Source organism: Mesocricetus auratus, unplaced genomic scaffold (assembly GCF_017639785.1).
Source record: "Mesocricetus auratus isolate SY011 unplaced genomic scaffold, BCM_Maur_2.0 Super-Scaffold_100010, whole genome shotgun sequence".
Lineage (NCBI taxonomy): Eukaryota > Metazoa > Chordata > Mammalia > Rodentia > Cricetidae > Mesocricetus > Mesocricetus auratus.
Window position 1 is genome coordinate 44,475,861 of NW_024429194.1, and position 21,060 is coordinate 44,496,920.

At 41.3% G+C, this 21,060-nt stretch overlaps 1 protein-coding gene across 1 annotated transcript in view; it reads right to left on the reverse strand.

Annotated features, from left to right (window-relative positions):
• Positions 1 to 592: 592 nt before the first annotated feature.
• Zdbf2 (zinc finger DBF-type containing 2) overlaps positions 593 to 21,060 on the reverse strand; it is a 38,049-nt gene continuing 17,581 nt past the window's right edge. Inside the window, exons 4-6 of the mRNA XM_040753459.1 lie at positions 13,026 to 13,048; positions 6,998 to 12,363; positions 593 to 6,748 (exon numbers count right to left, since the gene is read on the reverse strand). Of these exons, the coding sequence (XP_040609393.1) occupies positions 5,177 to 6,748; positions 6,998 to 12,363; positions 13,026 to 13,048 (6,961 nt within the window). The 3' untranslated portion in view covers positions 593 to 5,176. The remainder of the gene's footprint in view (positions 6,749 to 6,997; positions 12,364 to 13,025; positions 13,049 to 21,060) is intronic.

Genomic DNA, 21,060 nt, shown 5'->3' on the forward strand with positions numbered 1-21,060 from the left:
ATTGTACTCTGACCTGCACACATGCTCATGAATAAATGTCGGGCCTAAGAAAGGCTCAGGTGTGAGGCCCAGTGTAGGCTCCTGAGCCTGACTTGAGCTTAAGGCTCAGATGTGAGGCCCAGTGTAAGCTCCTGAGCCTGGCTAGAGTTTGGCGACCTGTCTCTAACCTGTAACCTCCACGTGGGAGTGACTCAGCCAGACCTGATGCAAGATCGCCCCTGCCTAGCTACCTGCCTGCTTGGTGGAATACTATTGGCCCTTACTCCTCACCTTACTCCATCCTATGACTCCCATCCCCTACCTCAGTCATATATAAGTTCCTGCATGTTGAAATAAATCCAGATCCTGCTTCGACAGACTCCCGACTCAGTGTGTGTTTTTTCTCCCCGGTATCTAATGGGGGGAAGCTGGACCCGCCCTTCCCCCGCTCTACCTGTCGGGGAGGACCCGACAAATAAACACATACACAATAGACAGATCTAAGAAAACTTCAAGTGTAAATTAATTCTTGAAAACCTCTATGAGATGCAACCCCCCATTTATATGATTTTCAAAAGGCTTTTTCCGTAAAAATAAAGACAAACACAGAATATATGCTATCACCACATTTATTCAAACTGACATCACATGGCTTCAGTTAATATACACTGAAAACACAGAATTCCAGAAATGCATAGGTTACAAAGAAACATCAGACAAGCTCAAACTCAAAGATACTCCACAAATAAACCAGTACCTTCAAAATGCCATGCTACCAAGTACAGACAGGCGAGAAACTGTTCCACACCAAGGAAACCAACAAAGTATTCATGAATTCCATAACTGTGGATCAAATCCAGGACCTACAAAGAACATTTTGAGATAATTTGCAAAATTTTAATAAGGTCTACAGAGTAGATAGATGAGATCAATGTTGACTTCCTGGTTTTGACTATCTAAATATGCAGGAGAACAACTTAGCCTAGAGGCTGCCAGATGGCTCTGTGGCACATCTGGATTAAAACCAGCAATTTGGTGGTTATCATTCTCAGGTCAGTCACCAGCAAGCAATCCATCATGAGAGGACTGAGAGCATGAGGTGATGTGCTGATACTGAAACTGAGAGCTGACTGAGCACAGGGAAAAGAAAGTCATGATGGGCATGAAAAGGAGAGTCAAAAGATCTAAAGGGCATTCAGCACTCAAGTGAGCCACAAAACATCCCAAAAGACAGCTATGCTGACCAGTCTCGGATCTGAGGGATAATCAGGTCCTAAGTAAGAGCCATGAAGGGAACAAAGCTAGCCTCATACCTGCCGGCTTTCTCATTTGTTGTTAGGAGACAAAGATTCTGGTGGTAGTGTCAGTAAACCTGAGAGCTGGGAGGTAAAACACGGCAGCAGAGCACCTGCCTCACACGCACAAGGCCGTGGATTCAACTCTCAGAGGCACAAACAAAAAATAAACACATCAATTTAAAACTGACTCTAAAAAGTAAAAAGTAATTTAAAAACCCAAATACTCAGCATGCTATAACACAGAAGACTCTCAAAAACAAACAAACAAAAAACCCTAATCATGATAAAGGAAACAAAAGCAAACAAACAAAAAAACTACATAAAGACTAACATAAAAAAGTACCATTTTTATCAACTAAGCATGGAAAACTAAGGAAAAAGAAAGTAGAAGAGAGATGAGATGGCCTATCACTGGGGGTTAACTACTCTATGCCTCAATCTTCTCACTTCACAGGAATCGTTATAGAATCCAACAAGGCTCCCAGATACAAAGATCAAGGGACATGATAGAGTTAAAGCCTGGGAAACTGAGCTGTTCTCAAGAAGGGCTCAAAACGTACATACACTGAATTTGGGAGTAATAAATCTGGTAAATAAATTTCTTTCTAGGTTTAAAAGTTATTAAAATAAATAAACAAACCTAGAAATAATGTAAAGACCCAGCAACAACTATTTCACCCTGAACCTAATGCTTATTCAAATCATTTTAAAAACAAAGCCCTTGGCTTAAAATACTTAGAACTTCACGCATATAAAGTATAAGAAAAAAGGGGAAAGTTTTAAATTATAATTTTCCCCCTTAATATCTGAATTCATTTGAATAAGAGATGAGGAAATGCTAAATCTCCTTACCTTCCATTTCCTCAAGTTGGCATTTTGGAGTATAATTCTGTAATTCCATGATTCTAAACATAAAAGTTCTTTACTAAAAAGTAATTTCTCATTGTAAAGAGCAAGACAATTCTCATTTTAACAACAAATTCTTTACACGAGGGTGGAAAACACCTACTTTGCTATTCCCTCACGTATCTTCCATGCCATCCTGTCGCCGCTATCCTATGCCTAGAAGACAGGGAGGTGGATGGGAGGTTTGGGAGTCTCCTTTCCCAAAAGGGGTCAAACGGTAGTATGGATCCTGTTCCTGAACTCAATCCTTTCAGTACAGGCGCACAAGTAAAACATAGCTGCCCCATCACTCCGCCAGGCAATTTAGTGGTTGTTTAATCTTTTCAAATAACTACTGATTTGAGTACAACCTGTGCATCTTTGGTTAAACTATTTTCTCGCCAGCATCAACATTTGCACTCTCTTATTTATCATCTCTCAGGCCTTTTACAGAGTCACTTCAGACTTGGTTACTCTCTGATTCTTTTTAAATATTTCCAGGAAAAGGTTCTAACATGAGGAGAGAGTACACACAAATTTCAATACTTAATAAATTTATCTTGATAACATCAAAACAAGTTTACACTTTAAATTGCATTATAAAAAATACATCGGTCTTCACATTAGTTTTACATGGAAATATATAATTATTTGAATATTTAAATATAGCTTTTCTTTAAGCAAAAAAAAATGTGTTACTTAGAGCCCTAGTTACATAAATAATTTAAAAGCACAAATGCAAAAAACACTCTTTCCACAATACTGTCCACACACTGTATACACCAGGACAGTTACAATGAAATCTATTTAAGATACTAAAGTGGACAAGATTAACAAAATGTTCATTATGGTTGCAATTTGATGTACTACTACTAAAAGAAGATAACTCACTCTTGACTACACAAAATAAGCAGTTGTTTCAACCTAGCCTGAAAATTAAGCCATTTATGTAGACAAAGGGGCACTTCCTGTATCCTATCAAATTCTGAAAAACTCACTTACAATTTAACTCACATTTTGTAATTTCAAGTTTCCAAGCTTGCCCAAAATAGTATTCCTCAGAAGAACTTAGTAAACATTTGCAAATTTCTAAACAAAACCATCATTTCTGTGGTAGACAATTTATATCTGGGTGATATCAATTTTACCTAGGAATCTTTTCCTTAAAACGGTACTTAGAAGAGTTTCCAATTTGAAAGAAAACAGTAACATTTTTTAACTTTAAGGTTTGATCATTTGAATTGTAAGAATGACCCTCATTGTAGAACATATCACATAAGACATAATTTGGCTAATCCCATGGTAGGTTACTTGGGTCTGAACTTTCATTTTAACTGACATTGCAGGCATGCTTGTTAGTGGGTGTCTGGGAACTACAAAAGATCAATACCTGCGAACAGAGTGCTTTTATGGGTTACTCCATAATCAGTCAAACAGAGTTTTCTTCCTTAATTAAAACTTGAAGATTTAAAAAAAAAAGGTGACTCATTGAGATTTTTTAAAGGGAATTAAGAGTGTTTGTATATAAGAAGGCAAGGTTGAAGAAATTAAACATATCACTTGCCAACTAAAAAAAATCACATTTGTCCACTCTGCAATATAATTACCATTTATATTTAGAAGTAAAGAAATGACAATAGCATCACCATTAACAACTCACAGGTTAAATAATGGCCCCTGAAACAAAACCACATTGATATTTCATTAATTCTAAGGTAACACAGTTTTATCTCTGAAATCAAGACACAGCTTAACACTGACTCTAGTTCAATAAAATATAGTAGTTACACAATAAAGGGAAACTTTGTGTTTCCTTGTAACATCAATGACAGAAAAAGATTGAGGTCTTGACTGAACAAGACAATAGGATGCATTTGCACCAGCTCAGTCAATGTCCCTTAAAGGAATATACTCAAGTACCAGAGGCTCACACTGTGTATCCAAGCATCTTTTATCTTAACTGTCAAAATCAGTTAGGTAGTTTAAGATACAAATGTCAAAGTAGTTTAGCCTTGAACTATCTAACTAGTTTAAGATAATTAGATAGTTTAAGATAAAACTGATTGGTGTATATATCGTTTTTCACTTGTAAAGTGGGTCTCTAGTTAAGTTACTAGTTTAACTTAAGTTTTCTGAAATGTTTAAGTATTTCCCTAATGACAATTAATGGCCAGCCCACACACTATTATCAAACCAATAACTTCAGTTCAATATCTTAAGATGTCTAAAATATTAATAAATGATCTTAGATTGCTAATAAAGGGACAAAAGGTAGTTAAAAGCCTAACCACATTTGCAAAATCTTTTTCCATGTAAGATTAATAATGCTAACAAACAGATTTGTGGTGTATGTGTCCAAATAAGGGAAGCTACAGACTTACAGATCCAATTTAAACGAAGGAGGAAGAATTTCTGTTGTCTATAAAAATCAGGCACTTTAAATAAAAAAAACTGGATTAATTAATTATTTCATGGAATGCCTTTAAAAGAAAAAGAAATTATATTTTTGTGGTCATTCAAGTTAATCATATTTGAAAATCGAGATAGCACAGTGTTGCTCTTTTTATTTATCCCATTAGAATAGTTATTAATGTTTCAACTTGTAAGCATGGTAACTAAGTAAATAGATATTCTTCCAATTATTTAAAAGATGACACTAGTAAGTTTGCTGTGTTCATTCTCCCAGTGTTATAACTTTTTGGCACAAAAGATTTTCAGAGGAAATCAGTATGGACATGATTTAAAGGACAAAATTCTATATACTATGCTAAATTATAAGACAAATTAAGATGAAGCTCTTCTACAGAAACGGGACAAAGGTTGCTTTTAAACCTTAAAAAAAAAAAGGACCCTAAACACTAAATTTTAAATGAATATAAAATCTTTGAAAAATAATATCTGTAGCAAAATAGTGTCAGATCAGGTTCCCTACCAAAGCTGGGAAAGTCTGTGTGCTCAGGTCCATGTGTGTTCCAGCCAGGGGTTGATGTCGCTGGCAGCTGTGGCCCGCGCTTTTACTTTGCCTCATTATTTCGGGATTTGCTTGCAAGCCGGGTCACCATCCTGTCGGTATTTGCTGAGGAACTCGAGCTTCTCAGGTCATATTCTCTCACAGGAAGAAGTTTCTTCTTTCTTCGGTAGCGCCTTTTCCGGTAGTGCCTTCTTCCTGCAGCTTTGGGAAGATTAGTAGTAGTAGCAGCAGCAGCAGCAGCAGCAGCAGCAGCAGCAGCAGCAGCAGCAGCAGCAGCAGCAGCAGCAGCCGCCGCCGTCATAGTCGTAGTCGTGGTAGTAGTAGGCAGCTCTGCAGGCCCCGCAGGGGCACTTGACTGCTCTTCAGGAACAGGTGGGCCAAGGGCGAGGCTCAACCGTGCTGCTGCAGCTGCTCTCTTGACCTCCTTTATCTTCCTGGCGACCATCTTCTTCTTCCTCAGTTGCCTTCGAATAAGAACAGTCTTTGACTGATGCTTCCTGCGCACACCAGGGCATGTAGAAACATACTTCCTGATGGTATCGGTTGCTTTCAGCTTAACCCAAATAGCCAGTTTTTCTGAAGCTAGTCTTGATTTCTTCCGGAGAACCACTGTTTTGAAAGCGTTTTTGAGTAAGTTTGATTGATGTGCAGCTGCCATCTTCTTTTTCCAAAATTTCTTGGGACTCTTATTTTCAACAGCCTCCTTTTGAACTGGTTTGGGAAGAGTATTGGCACTGTCAGGAGTTGAAAGAGTCTGCTGGAGATTGTCCTTTGGAATTGCAGTAGCACCCACACCTGAATTTTCTGGACATGAAGACTGAATGATCCCGAGGTATCTTAACACACATCTTTTCTTCGGCATTGCCATCCTAGATGCTGAAACCAAGGTTGATCTGTTGACAACATTCTGTCCTGCACTGGACCTTGTATCATTCCTACTAAGATCACTGCCAACAACCTCCTGTCTGTCACCCTCTGGTACCGTTGGATTCTGTGGAGGGTTAATTACAGTTTTCTTACGTGGTGTGCTAGGAGTGCTGTGCTCTTCACAGCTGTGTATGTTTTGTAAATCCTTGTCACTGCCAGGCTTTGCTTTAGGTGGATTCAAAGGCTGATCTTCCTTCACACTTAGAGAAGAAAAAATATAGACTAAGGAGTCGGACTGGGAAGGCTCCGAAACATTAGTTTGTGGCGCAGGTAACTCGGTTTGCTCTTTTCTTTTCTTCTGGCTATCCTGATGGAAGTGCTTCCTTTGCGGTAAATCTTCTTCTTGTTCTGACATTTTTCTTTTCTTCCCAGAACTTGCTTGAGTTTCACAGCTGACTCCTTCTACCTGGTTCTCAGAAGTCACCTGCTCCTGTGGCTGCTGAAGCCCCTCTGCTAGGGAACAAGATGGTGCACCTAAGGCCACTGAGAAGTTGCCAGTGTCTCCAACTCTGCCTTCAATATATTCAAGATGTGGCAGAGTGTAAACTGATGCAGCGTTCTGATAAAAGTTAAACAAGGTGGCCTGTTCTTCTTCACTCAAAATAATTCTATTGGCTTCAGAGCAATCATCATAATAACTGTAGAAATGACCTTGAATTTCCTGTGTGTTTGTTGTCACTGCATCTTCCTGTGTGTTTGTCGTCACTGCATCTTCCTGTGTGTTTGTTGTCACTGCATCTTCCTGTGTGTTTGTCGTCACTGCATCTTCCTGTGTGTTTGTTGTCACTGCATCTTCCTGTGTGTTTGTTGTCACTGCATCTTCCTGTGTGTTTGTTGTCACTGCATCTTCCTGTGTGTTTGTTGTCACTGCATCTTCCTGTGTGTTTGTTGTCACTGCATCTTCCTGTATGTTTGTTCTCACTGCATCTTCGCTCACCTGAGACTGAGTTTCTCCAACAGATGTAGGAGGGACCTGAGGTGAGGCTTCAAGGACTGGTTCGTTAGGATCACCTTCTGGAAACTCTTCGGCTCCTTCTGTGTACATCGGGTTTGGTGGATATTCATACTTAGTTACTCTCATGTCAAAAGTCACCTTCTTACGCTGGCATGTTTTCTTAGCAGGCTGAGGTTCGTCAGAGTCATACTGAAGATAGGCATCATATAGAGAACTCTCGTTTTCTAGAACGTCCCCATCTCCTAACTTCAAAGGGATGTCCGTCACACATGTCTGGCGGATCACTGACACAGCATAGCCAGGACGGTCTGCTGCAAAACTACTAGGTTCCCAGCTCCTGGGGTGAAAGGCAACACTTCTTGGAGCGTTCCAACGATTGATGTCGACAGCTCTCTGTAGTTGGTTCGTCACTGGCTGACCAGTATCTCTCGAACTGAAACTTCTTTTAAGACTCTGAGAGTCACGGTTCTTACGTTCCAAGACAACGCGATTACGATCAGGCCGTTGACTGGTAGTGTGCTTATGAGAGGGCCTATGAGAGGACCTATGAGAGGGCCTATGAGAGGGCCTATGAGAGGGCTTATCGGAGGGCTTATCGGAAGGCTTATCAGAGGGCTTATCGGAGGGCTTATCAGAAGGCTTATCAGAGGCATCAACACTGAAATTGAGTTCATGACCACACGATGGGCAGATGGAATCTCCCAGAATAATATAGTCGTTCTTCCGGTTGATTATTTTGAAACTTTCCTTGGACTGATTTGTCACTGACTGAGAGGCTTCACAATGACAACCACAGAATTTACAGCAGTACTTCTCTATCGCTGCAGAACCAACAGAATCTGTGTTTGTATCATTGGTTTCTTTGACAGTCAGTTGAGACGACTCGGGTTCTAGCTGAAGAGGGATATTTGAGTCAGAAATTACTTCCCGGTCACAATCACTATCACTGGACACAACATTCACAAACACCACCTGTGGTGAATCTGTTTCTCCATCTGATGTTTGAAGCTGGTTAACTACTATCTGAAAAGAGACGTCGGAATCATACAGCACTTCAGGCTCACAAGACTCGCTGCATTTTTCTTCTATGAAGTCTTTCTTCTCGGGGTCTGCTTCGCTGTAAGCCCCTTGAGGTGTGTCAACTTCTGACTGCAGATGGACACCAGAATTGCATGTTACTTCAGAACAACATGGCTGAAAGGTCTCATTTCCTAGGTCATTCTGATTCTCTTTTTGCACATTAACTTCTTTGATGGACACATCCTCCACAGATGGATCAGTCACAAACTGAACAGGATCATCAGGATAGTAAGTTGGTTCAAAATCAACTAGCTTGTAGCTCTTATCTTCCAGGTAAATATGGTCTTCCTTCAGATTCATTTCCTTGACAGTGTTTTGAAGATGGCCTGCTACTGACTGACAAGGTTCACTTGAATCCAAACTCGTTTCAGGACTGTCACGGGAATCAACAATCACTTCAGGACCACAAGGATTACTGCTCTTTACGTTCAAACTGGTACACCCTTTTTGAAAACGTTGTGGTTTCTGAATCACTGAGCAAAAAATGACATTCGAAACAGGCACTATTGTAGAGCCACTGGGCTCACAGTCACTATCGTGTGGACTTACATGTCCTCTCCGTAAATGTATTTCTTGAACAGGCTCTTGGGTTGTATTAGTCACAGACTGAAGTGGTTCATCAGAATGAAGGATTGTGTTTGAGTCACTAGATTCAACAACCTGATCTTCCAAATCACCATGATCTTTCCAACGGCTCATCTCCTGAACTACTTCAGCTTCAGTCTGGCCAGCCAATGGCTGAGGAACACTGGAAACACTTGTAATTCCAAAACCCTGCGCTTCATCCCTCTGCCCTTCCACGTCCTCTTTATCCTTCTCACTTCCATTTTCATCACTTTCACTATGCTGAGCAGCCTCTGATTGGACACAGTCATTAGAATCATAGCTTACCTCAGGATCACAAGACTCATTACTCCTACCTTCAAGTTCAATGTGTTCAGGCTCCGAAACAGTGGTTTCAGGTAGTGGTTCAACTACTGACTGGACCGAGAAATCAGAATCCAAATTTGTTTCAGAACTGGTCTCCTGGCTGTTATCTTCCAAGGGCATTTGATCATGACTATCAAGATTTATTTGTTTAAGAGCTAGTTCAAGTTGATCCATTGCAGAACGAAAAGAAACATTAGAATCATGTATTAGTTTTGAATAGATAAGTTCACTGATCTTCTTTTCAAGAACCTTTGCCTCTTGTTTCCACTCGTTCATTTTTGTGATTACGTCGTCCTCTTTAGGCGGTGAGTGAGAGTGGCCAGTAGAATCAGCATCTGCTGTAGAATCAGTGGGCTTGTCGTTTGTGTCTTTCGGTTCCATGTGGTTTTCCTTCACAGCTAGTTGAGGTGGACTAGTGACTGACTCAAGACAACCAGCAGTATTCAGGGTTACTTCAGTTCCTCTACGCTCAGTGCTGTTATCTTTTGGGTGAGCGTGGCCCTCTTTCAAAGCAGCCGGTTGAGGTTTTTCAGTCATTAACTGAGGAAACACATCAGAATTGAAAGTTGGCTGAGAGCCATCATATTCATCATCACTCTTGACTTCCTCAAGATGCTTTGTCTTTCTCTTTGCCTTTTTACCTACATAAGGTTCTGTCACTGGATGAGAAGCAGTAGAAGCAGCTGAACTGATTTCAGAATGAGACTCTGTACTTTTAGTTGGCAATTGAGCATGCTTTTCTTTTTGAGGGCACATATTTCTGACAATTACTTCACATTTGCGAATCACTGACTGAAAGGGGGTATGCGAATCCAGTCTTGTTTGAGAAACACGGGCTACAATGGGATCTTCAGAACGTCCAGGCTTTGAGTTACGAGTGTCACAATTCAAACTTAGTTCAGAATCAGTAGGTCCATTTTCCTTTTGTTCTATGTGTACCTGCTCTTCTTTAGGGGAATTTATCTTTTTAACAGCTACTTGAGAATTAGTCACTGAATGAAGAGGGGCATTAGAATCCAAACATATTTCAGAACCACTGGGATTGTCATTCTTCCCTTCTAATTGAACGTTTTCTTCTTCCTGAATGATTACTTCTTTAACAGCTACTTCAGGGTGATCATTTCCTGAATGAAGAGGAATATCAGAATCATATGTTATTTCAGAAACACAAGATGCACTACTCTTATTTTCCAGATCAACAGGTTCCTCCTCATAAACAGCTACTTGAGGTTGGTCAGCTACTGAGTCATTGGGAATATCAGAATCAAAAGTTATGTCAGAACTACTTGACACACAGCATTCATCTTCCAGGTTAAAGTCATCTTCGTTTATTCCTTCAAAATCCAGCAGAGACCGCTCAGTAACTGACAGAAGAGGGGAATCGGAACCAAATGTCAACTCAGAACTGGAGCACGCACTGCTCTTAACTTCCATGTCAACATTTAACTCATCAAGATTTAGTTCACCCCAAGCCCCTTGAGGTTGATCATTAGCTGACTGATAAGCAGGGGAATCAAAACTTAGGTTAGACATGCCAGAGTGAACACTCTGATTCTCTAAGTCAAGATCTACTTCCTCAGGGTTTACTGGAGATTGATCAGCCTCTAATCGAGCATCAGCATGAAAACCCACTTCAGGACCATGAGACTCACAGTTCATATCCCCACGGCTGGTATTCTTCTGGTTCGGAACATTTATTTCTTCTGCTTCTCTCTGGGGTTCATCAGCCACTGTCTCAACAAAACCATCACGTTCAGGGTGTGCTTCAGCACTACTGGGTTGGTGGTCATCTTCTTGTTGGACAGCTCTGTCTCTCAGGCTTCTTTCTTGAACAGGCATTTGGGGAGCCGCATCACTGTCAGAACTGAAACTGCTTGACCCGTAGTTCTCATCAACCAGGTGGGCATTGGCATTCTTTGGAGGCTGCTGCTGTCCCGCTGCTGCTGGAGTCTCATCAGCTGAGGACCCAGAATCCTCACATGGTTCAGAGCTGCCACTTCCATAGCTGTCAACCAAGCGGACGGCCATCTGTCTAGGAAGGTTTGCTGCTTTCACGGGCTGTGGGGGACGGCGACTAGTTGACGGACGTGAGTCATCGCCATCAAAATTCACTTCAGAGCCACTAGACTCATAGCTTTCATCAACCAGACTAATGAACTGTATGTTCTGTGTAATCACTGGAGAACGGTTGGTAGGCACCTGATTAGAACTGCTGCCATTATCGGAAGTTGCTCCAGAAACAGTAGGTATTTCATTCCTAGGCTGTACATCATCAGTTTCTTCTGATACACTTATTTCTCTGGTGGTCAGTTCAGATAGGGCACTCAGCGACTGACGAGAGGACCCACAATCGAAACTCATGTCAGAACCTCTAGACTCATAGCTCTCATCTTCTTGGTCAACTCCCTCCACCTCTTCCTCCTCTCCCTCCTCCAAATGACTTAAGTCATGTACTGCAGCTTGGGAATGAGCAGGTACTGGCTCAGAATTCACTGAGCGCTTCTGTTTCAGAAGTATTGACTTGTTAAGAACCAAGCGTGTTTCTTCTTGGGGACGAACCACATTTGAACGAGATGCCTCACGACGCTTTGGAATGGCACCTTCACGGGCTGCATCTGGTGGTGTGTCATTCTCCCTGGGGTTTCCTGATGTGCCTGCCCCTGACTCAGAAGACTCAACTCTCAGAGAACAAATCTCAGCACTTGTTAGCTCCCGCACTCGCACAACAGGGGAAAAAGACGCACCCTTAGCTCTGAGATCTCTCTGTGCAAGCAATTTGTCTAAATTTATATTTAATGGTTTCTTTTTTGGATCTTTAGGTTTGGGTTGAGATGGTGGATTGCTAGAGCCCTGATCTGGGGGGTCAAAGTATGGTTCAAGATTCTCTGTGTCACAAGCTGGAAAGGAATCTGAAGCAACTGCCAGTACTAACCGAGGAACACTGTTAGCCGCAACTGGTCTCTCGAAAGAGCCTCTAGGCAAAGAGCTGGCAGGAGCATTACAAATCACTGGGGGACGCACTAACTTTTTTCCACTAGTTGTAGCCTGAACAACACCGACTGAATTAACTCTTTTCACACCACTCTCAACTCTCTGAGCCAACTCCAAGGACTGCTGCTGTCCCCGCTCTAGCCTTTGAATAACTGATGGTCGAACTGCAACCTCTGCACATTCCTGGGAAGTACCAGGCCTACAATCTATCTCTTCTACAGACTGCGAATCATCGGAGTATCTCTCTCCACTGCTCTCTGCAGTGTCATCCTCATTGTCATCTGAGTCATCCAAAATAACCACTTCAGGGGACCCAGGATCTTCTGCTTCTGCTGCTCCTGCCGCTCCTGCCGCTCCTGCCGCTCCTGCTGCTCCTGCTGCTCCTTCCGCTCCTGCTGCTTCTGCTGCTCCTGCCGCTTCTGCTGCTCCTGCTGCTCCTTCTGCTCCTTCCGCTCCTGCTGCTCCTCCCGCTCCTGCTGCTCCTCCTGCTTCTGCTCCTTCTGCTTCTGCTCCTTCTGCTTCTGCCGCATCTGCTGCTCCTTCTGCTGCCTCATTTGGTGCAGCTCTAAAAAGAATAAGGGGAAAAACATTAAAATACCCTAGGTTTTGCTTAGAATTCATGGTATTATTTTCTATTACGGACCATTCTTAGTGGGAAAAGAACACAAGTTATCACACCAGATTGTACACTCCATGTACTTCAGGAAGTTACCTGGTATAGAAGATACATCAAGTCCACCAACTGCTATTTCATAAACAATGGTTCCCGAACATATAAAAATATAAATGAATCCCTGTATCAATTTTTCAGTTATCACAACAAACATCACAAAGTTTGATGCAGAGGCTCAGGATATCACTCAACTGGTAAAGCACTTGCCAAGTACGTGCAAGGCCCTGGGTTTGAGCCCCAGAAACCTCAATTTTTAAGAGCTATGTCAAAAAATACAAATTATACAATTAATAATCTCTATAGAAGCACGTGTAAGAAGCTACCCCTATCTGTTACCTTCAGGAAAGTGAACAGAAAATCTGGGGCGTCTACAGAAGTATAGGTAATATATTTGTCTCCTTTTCTTTAACGTGGTGATCTGGCTATGCTGCCCAGGCTTACCCTTCTCTAGGATGAGCAATGCTAGCACATCAGCTTCCCAAGTAGCTAGAATTATAGGCACAATATCATCACATCTGACTTATGAATCACTTTTGAATGTTTTGAATGAATGCCTATGTATACTATGTTTTCCATTCAAAAGTTTAGTTTTGTTTTTGTTTTTGTTTTTTTGAGACAGGGTTTCTCTGTGTAAGTTTCTGATTGTCCTTGAATTCACTATGTAAACCAGGCTTACCTCAAAATCACAGAGATCTTCCTGCCTCTACCTCCGGAGTGCTGGGATTAAAGGTGTACCCCACCATAGCTGGCTGGTTAAATAACTTTTCTAAAGATCTGAAATTTCATATCTAAAAATCTGTCAGTAATCTCTTCTACTATGATCAGCACAACATGCTTGATCCAAAACATTTTTGGGCTCCTTCTTCCATATATATATAAACAGATGTTCTAAAGATAGTGTCACAGTCTTAATTCAGCCATAGCAATCACCTACTAAAGGTTCTCTACTCAGCAGTACTCTCAATGGTAGATATTGAACAAAATCAAAGATAATCTGGCTCTCAAGAAGCATTCAGTTAGCAGCAACATCCAGTGCAAAATGTCAGTAACAACTTCACAACCAAGAGAAGCCTAAGGTAGTATAAACTAATTTAAAGTGGATATACTAGTCGGGCATTGGTGGCGCATGCCTTTAATCCCAGCACTTGGGAGGCAGAGGCAGGTGGATCTCTGTGACTTTGAGGCCAGCCTGGTCTACTGAGTGAGTTCCAGGACATTCTCCAAAACAATAGAGAGAAACCCTGTCTCGGAAAAAAAAAAAAAGATGTAGATATCCTAAAGCAGAAAGAAGTCAAATTTGGAAATCTTAGTTTGAAAATGCAATTTAAAAATTACTAAAAAGACTGGGTAGTGGTGGCACATTCCTTTAATCCCAGTGCTCAGGAGGCAGAGGCAGGCAGATTTCTGTGAATTAGAGGCCAGCCTGGTCTACAGAGTGTGTTCCAGGACAGCCAAGCACAGAAACCCTGTCTCAGGAAAATAAATTAATAAAGAAACTTGAACAAGTTACAGACTTTAATGTCTTATCAGTCCATTAGTTATAACAAATATGCCAGACTAACGTGGAAGCATCAATATTAGGTCAATTCAGTGAAGTCATATTATCAAGGTCCTCTTTGGGGGGGGGCGGAAACAGGGTCTTACTATGTAGCCCTGCTGTGATTGAACTCACTCTGTAGGCCATCTGGTCTCCAACTCACAGAGATATCACACTCCCTGAGTACTGGGATTAAAGGCATGTACCACTATGCCTGACTTTGTAAAAACCCTATTTATTAGCACTTTAATTTTTCTGCTAAGATTTTCTTTAGAAGGTTACAGCCTAAGGTTGGAGGAGATGGTTGGAATGGCAGAGCACCTGCTGTATGAGGACTTGAGTTTGGATCCCCAGCACCTTCCTGAGAGCCAGAAACAGGCAAGGCAGTGCCCATCTATAACACCAGCACAGCGCCCAGGGGCTCACTGGCCAGCCAATCTAATCAAAACAGGTAGCTACAGGCTGAGTGAGAGACCATCTCAACAGGTAAGGTGGTGAACCACAAACAGCCTCTAGCACACACATATGATTCTATAGTAGAACACTAGCAAAATGGCAGACACCCGTAATCTCAGAACCCAAGAGACTGTGGACGAGGATATCAAGGATATGTCTGAGGCACTGGAAAACATACAACAGGTGCTCGCTTCAGCAGCACCTGGTAATTTTAAGGTATGTAATGAAATAATGTGTTAAAATAAAAAGTGATAAATCCCTAGCACTGTAGTAAACAAATGAATGTCTATAAAAATTAGAAAATACAGCTGGGTGTTGTGGCGCATGCTTTCAATAACAATACCTGGAGGCAGTGGCAGGTGGAACTCTGTGGGTTTGAGGCTAGGTTTGTCTACATAGTGAGCTCTGGCCAGTCAGGTCTACATGGTGAGAGCCTGTCTCAAAAAAATTAAAAACTGAGTTCGAGGCCGGGCTGGACCGATAGCCTCCGAAACAATACAGAGAAACCCTGTCTCGTAAAAAAAAAAAAAAAAAAAAAAAAAATTAAAAACTAAGTTTTTTGTTGTTTTTTTTGTTTTGGGTTTTTGGTTTTGGTTGGTTTTTTGTTTTTTTGTTTTTGGGATTTTTGTTGTTGTTGTTGTTGTTTTGTTTTTCGAGACAGGGTTTCTCTGTATTGTTTTGGAGGCTGTCCTGGAACTCACTCTGTAGACTAGGCTGGCCTCGAACTCTCAGAGATCCACCTGCCTCTGCTTCCCGAATGCTGGGATTAAAGGCGTGCACCACCAACGCCCGGCCCTAAGTTTTTTTTTTTTTAACTTGAAAACTGCCACAGTTGTCTAAAAGCATGTGTGCATGTGTCAACTGCTTTTACTTTTTTTCTAAAGACTTATTTTGTGGGCAGGTTTTGCCTACATGTGTATTGGCCTGGATATTGCACCACAAGCATGTCTGGTATCTGTAGAGGCCAGAAGAGGTAGTAGAACCTTAGTACTAAAGTTACAGGAGGTTGTGAGCTACCCAAAGTGGGTGCTAGGAACCAAACATGAGTCTTCTGGAAGCACAGCAAATGTCTTTAGGCACAAAGTCCCCAAGCTGCTCTTTTATTAACCTATCAGAAGTAGTAGTGCTTTCATTCCATAAGTCACTGTGATGGTTTCAATAGGTAATGTCACAATAGACTCGTGTTTTAAATGCTCGGCCAATAGGGAGTGGCACTATTAGGAGGTGTGGCCTTGTTGGAGGCAGTGTGGCACTGTGGGTATGAACCTTGAAGTTTCAGATGTCCAAGCTATGCCCAGTGGAACAGATTCCTTCTGCTGTCTATGGATGAAGACATAGAACTCTTAGCTCCTTCACCACCACATCTACCGGCATGCTATTGTGTCCTGCCATGACGATAACGGATTCAATCTCTGAAACTACTCTTAACCAGCCCCAATTAAATGCTTCCCTTTATAAAGGTTGCCAATGTCATGGTAAGTAGACGCAGCTTTTCCACAGAAGAACATCCCACATCAATGGTGTCTCTTCACAGCAATAGAAATCCAAACTAAAATACTCATCCTTTTAAAAAAAAAAGGTTTTTGGATTTATTTTATGTGTATGAGTGTTATGCACCAGGTGTGTGCCTTATTATGCCTGTTGAGGTCAGGAGAGGTGTTGGATTCCCTGGAACTGACTGAAGTAAAAAAATGGTTTTAAGCCATCATGTGAGTGCTGGGAGCTGAATGTGGGTCCTCTGCAAGAGCAGTATCTTATCCTAATTGATGAGCCATCACTCCATCCCCTTGATAATTCACTTTACTTAATACTAGTTTGGAATGTGGGTAATAAAAAAACTGTCATCAAAATAGCATTATACTATGGATTAAAAACATAATTTTGACTTCTATTCAATGAAATGATAATGGAAGAACCACTTTCACCTCTTTTTCAAAACTAGATTACCTTCATTTGGTTTGTTTTTTGAGATAAGGTTTTTCTGTGTAGCCCTGGCTGTCCTGGAACTCACTCTGTAGACCAGGCTGGCTTCAAACTCAGAGACCTGCATGCCTCTGCCTCCTGAGTGACAGGATTGAAGGTGTGCATCACCACACCTTCATTTGCTTTAAAGTCTATCACAACATACTCATAACTAGTTCCTTAACAAGACAATACAGAAAATGGAAAGAACCAAAATTAAAGGAGAAAAGAATAATATGACAATACCACCTAGATGCTTCTATTTGCATCTGTGTTTGTATCTGTATTTAATAGTAACAAATTATAATTCAATTTCTAGTCGTTTGTCACATAGCCTACAATCCACACTGCCAGAGAATCTAGGAAACAAGGAGGACCCTAAGAGAGACATACAAGCTCCCCTGGAGAAGGGGGCAAGATCTTCAGAGCAAATTGGGAGCATGGGGAGGGGGAAGGGGAGTAGGAGCTAGGAGAGAGAGAAGGGGAGAAGAAGAGGGGAGAGGAGGATATGAGGGAGCAGGAAGGTTGAGTAAGGGGAAGAACAGAGGAGAACACGTAAAGGGACACCATAATAGAGGGAGTCATTATAGGTTTAAAGAGAAATCTGGCACTAGGGAAATATCCAGAGATCTACAAGGATGACCCCAACTAACAATCCAAGCAATAGTGGAGAGCTACCTTAAATGCCCTTCCCTGATAACAAGATTGATGACTACCTTATATGCCATTCTAGAGCCTTTATTCAGTAGCTGATGGAAGCAGAAGCAGACACCCACAGCTATACACTGAACTGAACTCCTGGAATCCAGTTGCAGAGAGAGAGCAGTGATGAGCAAAGGGATCAATACCAAGCTGGTGAAACTCACAGAAACAGCTGACCTGAACAAGGGGGAGCACATGGACCTCAGACTGATAGCTGGGAAACCAGCATAGGACTGATCCAGACCCCCTCAACATGGGTGTCAGTGAGGAGGCCTAGGCAATCTATGGGGCCTCTGGTAATAGATCAATATTTACTCCCAGCATATGAATGGATTTTGGGAGCCCATTCCACATAGAGGGATATGCTCTCAGCCTAGACACAAGGGGGAGGGTGTAGGCCCTGTGCCAAAGGATATGACAGATTTTTAAGATCCCACATGGAAGGTCTCATCCTCCCTGGGGAGCAGAAAGGGGATGGGATAGGGAGTCGCTGGGGGGCAGGGGAGGAGGGGAAGGAGAGGGAACTGGGATTGACATGTAAAACAAGCTTGATTCTAACTTAAATAAAAAAAAAGAAATTTAAAACAACAACAAACCTCTTGAGCTAAAGGGAAACTCTAAGGACCAGTGAGATGCTCAGTGGATAAGTGACAGGTACTGCTTTAATCAAGCACCTCAGTAAGTTACCATCATCCATGTTTGGAGAATGGACTATCAGGAGTGGGAACACAAAGGGCAGTAAGGGTGCATACAAGCAAAGTGCAATGGCACATAACAAAATGTCATAATGAAGGCCATTATTTTGTAGCCTAACTAAATGAGCTTAGTAATTATTTTTAAAATATCATCATCAATTAAATATGCCAACATCATATCCCGAAAGGATACAACCTCAGCTCTGAGGAATTAGTGCCCAAAATGTATATTCCTAGTTTAGTCATGGGGAAACATCAGACAAGCCCAAGTTGGGGTGCTGTCCATAAAATAAATGTCCAGTGCTCTTAAAAAGTGTCTTTGTAAGTAACTAAGTAATGAGGAAGGGATAAAGCTGAAGGGAGACTGAGGAGACAGGACATTCAATGCAGTGTGTGAGTATGGGTGGTCCCAAGCACAGGGAAACATCATGGCAAAGGGTACATCTACAGACAACCTAGTAGCATCCATAAAAATGAATCCTAGTTTAGAGAATTGCAGTATGCTGACTTTAGACTGCCTAGATGGGGCTCAAGTTTCTTCTATCAGTTTTATTATGTTTTTGGTAAGGCTGGTATATTATCCCATAATGAAAAAGTTAAAAATAAGACCTTATTAACAGTGGTTTCAACCTTCCTAATGCTGTGACTCTCTGATGTAGTTCCTCATGTTATGGTGACCTCCAACCATTATTTTTGTTGCTACCTTCATAACTGTAATTTTTCTACTGTTATTAATCCTTGCTTTGTTTTAATTTATTTATTTATTAGGAATGAATACTGTTGCATATACATCTGCATGCAAGAAAAAAGCATCAGATCCCATTACAGATGTAAGCCACCATGTGATTGCTGTGAATGGAACTCAGGACCTCTGGAAGAGCAGCCAGGGCATATTAGCCATCTCACCAGCCCCTATTTCTATCTATGATTCTTAATGGAAATATCTGTTAGTTTTAGGTGACCCTTGGGAAAGGGTTCTTTGACCCCCAAAGAGGTAATGACCTATATGTTGAGAACTGCTGCTGCTTTATAATGATCTATATATTAAACTACAGAAAGTTGGTTTGATGATTTGAATGGTAATGACCTCCATAAACTCATATGTTTGAATACTTGGTCCCCAGTTGGTGGAACTGTTTGGGAAGGATTAAGAGGCATGGCCTTGTTGGAGGAAGTATGCCATTGGGGGTGGGTTTGAGGCTTTAAAAGCCCACACCATTCCCAGTTAGCTATATCTCTCTCTCTGCCTCTTGCTTGTGGATCAGTTTTAAGCTCTCAGCTACTGCTCCAGGGCCATGCCTGCCTGTTGTCATGTTCCATGATGCTATGATAGTCTGGACTCTAACCCTCAGGAACCAAGTGTCCCAAATTAAATACTTTCTTTTATGAGTTGCCTTGGGCTGGGCATTGGTGGCGCACACCTTTAATCCCAGCACTCGGGAGGCAGAGGCAGACAGATCTCTGTGAGTTTTAGGCGAGCCTGGGCTACAGAGCAAGTGCTAAGACAGGCTCCAAAGCTACACAGAGAAACCCTGTCTTGGAAAAAAAAGCTGCCTTGGCCAAAGTCTCTTATTACAGAAGATGAAAATTAACAAAGACAATTATACAAACATATTTGTTGAAGAAATGCTTAATAAGGTTTATTAATCAGAAAGTCTCATGTATGATCCTATGTTTAGTCTAACCTGATCTTTCTACCAGTTCTTATTAAGAAACAACATTTGAAAAAAGTTTCCCCATTAAAATGTGTCATCATTTCTAAATTCTAAGTTAGTATCTTGCAAAGCATAAATTTCTTTTTCTACCACTGGTGTGCACCTCAGCTAATTCTGTATAGGTAAGTTCCCATTTTGCTTTACTTATCTTGTATACTTGCTATAATTTGATTTCTAGGGTTTTTTTTAAACCAGAAAATTAACCATTAATGTTTAAATGTTATCAAATGTTTCTTTTTACTAAAACAACCAAAACAAGCTGATTGATGGAGGGAGCTATCAAAAGCCAGAAAGATGATTTAAAGAATACAGATGTTTGTCACCAAGTCTGTGTGTAATTTCCAAAACATGCATGCACACACATATGTATGCACAAACACACACACAAATCAATCTTTAAAAATAAAAAAATTTAAAAAGTTAGTCTTATAATACATATGTAAATGCTTTGCCTGCATGTATGTGTACCATAAACATGCATGCAGATGTTCAAAGAGGATGTCAGATTCCCTGGAACTAGAGTTACAGGTGGTTGTGAGCCAGTGTGTAGGTGCTAGGAACAGAACCCAGGTCCTCTGCAAGAGCAAGTTCTTTTAACCACTGAGCAACCACTCCAGACCCCCTACAAATAAATCTTTAAATATATAAGTAAAATAAACAATTGAAAATGGAAGTTACTAGATACAATTTTATTTTAGGGCTAGGTAAGTGCTAACTCTTCTCCTAACCCTAAATCAAAATTGTATCCAATAACTTCCATTTCCAATTATTTCTTTTTATTGGTTAAATATGACAGTTCACTACAGAGCTGGGAATGCACCAAAAGTAAAGTGTTTGCCTGGCATATTTGAGTCCTTAGGTTCTATCCCTAGCTCCACAAAAACAAAACTTTGTTCTTTTTTTTCCAAGACAGGGTTTCTCTATGTAGCCCCAGCTGTCCTAGAACTTGCTTTGTAGACCAGGCTGGCCTCAACTCACAGAGATCTGCCTGACTCTACTTCCTGAGTGCTGAGATCAAAAGTCTGCACCCAGCCGCACTTCATATTTCTTTTTTTTTTTTTTTTTTTTTTTGGTTTTTCGAGACAGGGTTTCTCTGTGGCTTTGGATGCTGTCCTGGAACTCGCTCTGTAGACCAGGCTGGCCTCGAACTCACAGAGATCCGCCTGCCTCTGCCTCCCGAGTGCTGGGATTAAAGGCGTGCGCCACCAACGCCCGGCTTGCACTTCATATTTCTTAAATTCAATTACAGACTTTAAAAGTTAGGTATGGTGCCACATTTATATAATCTCATCATTTGAGAAACA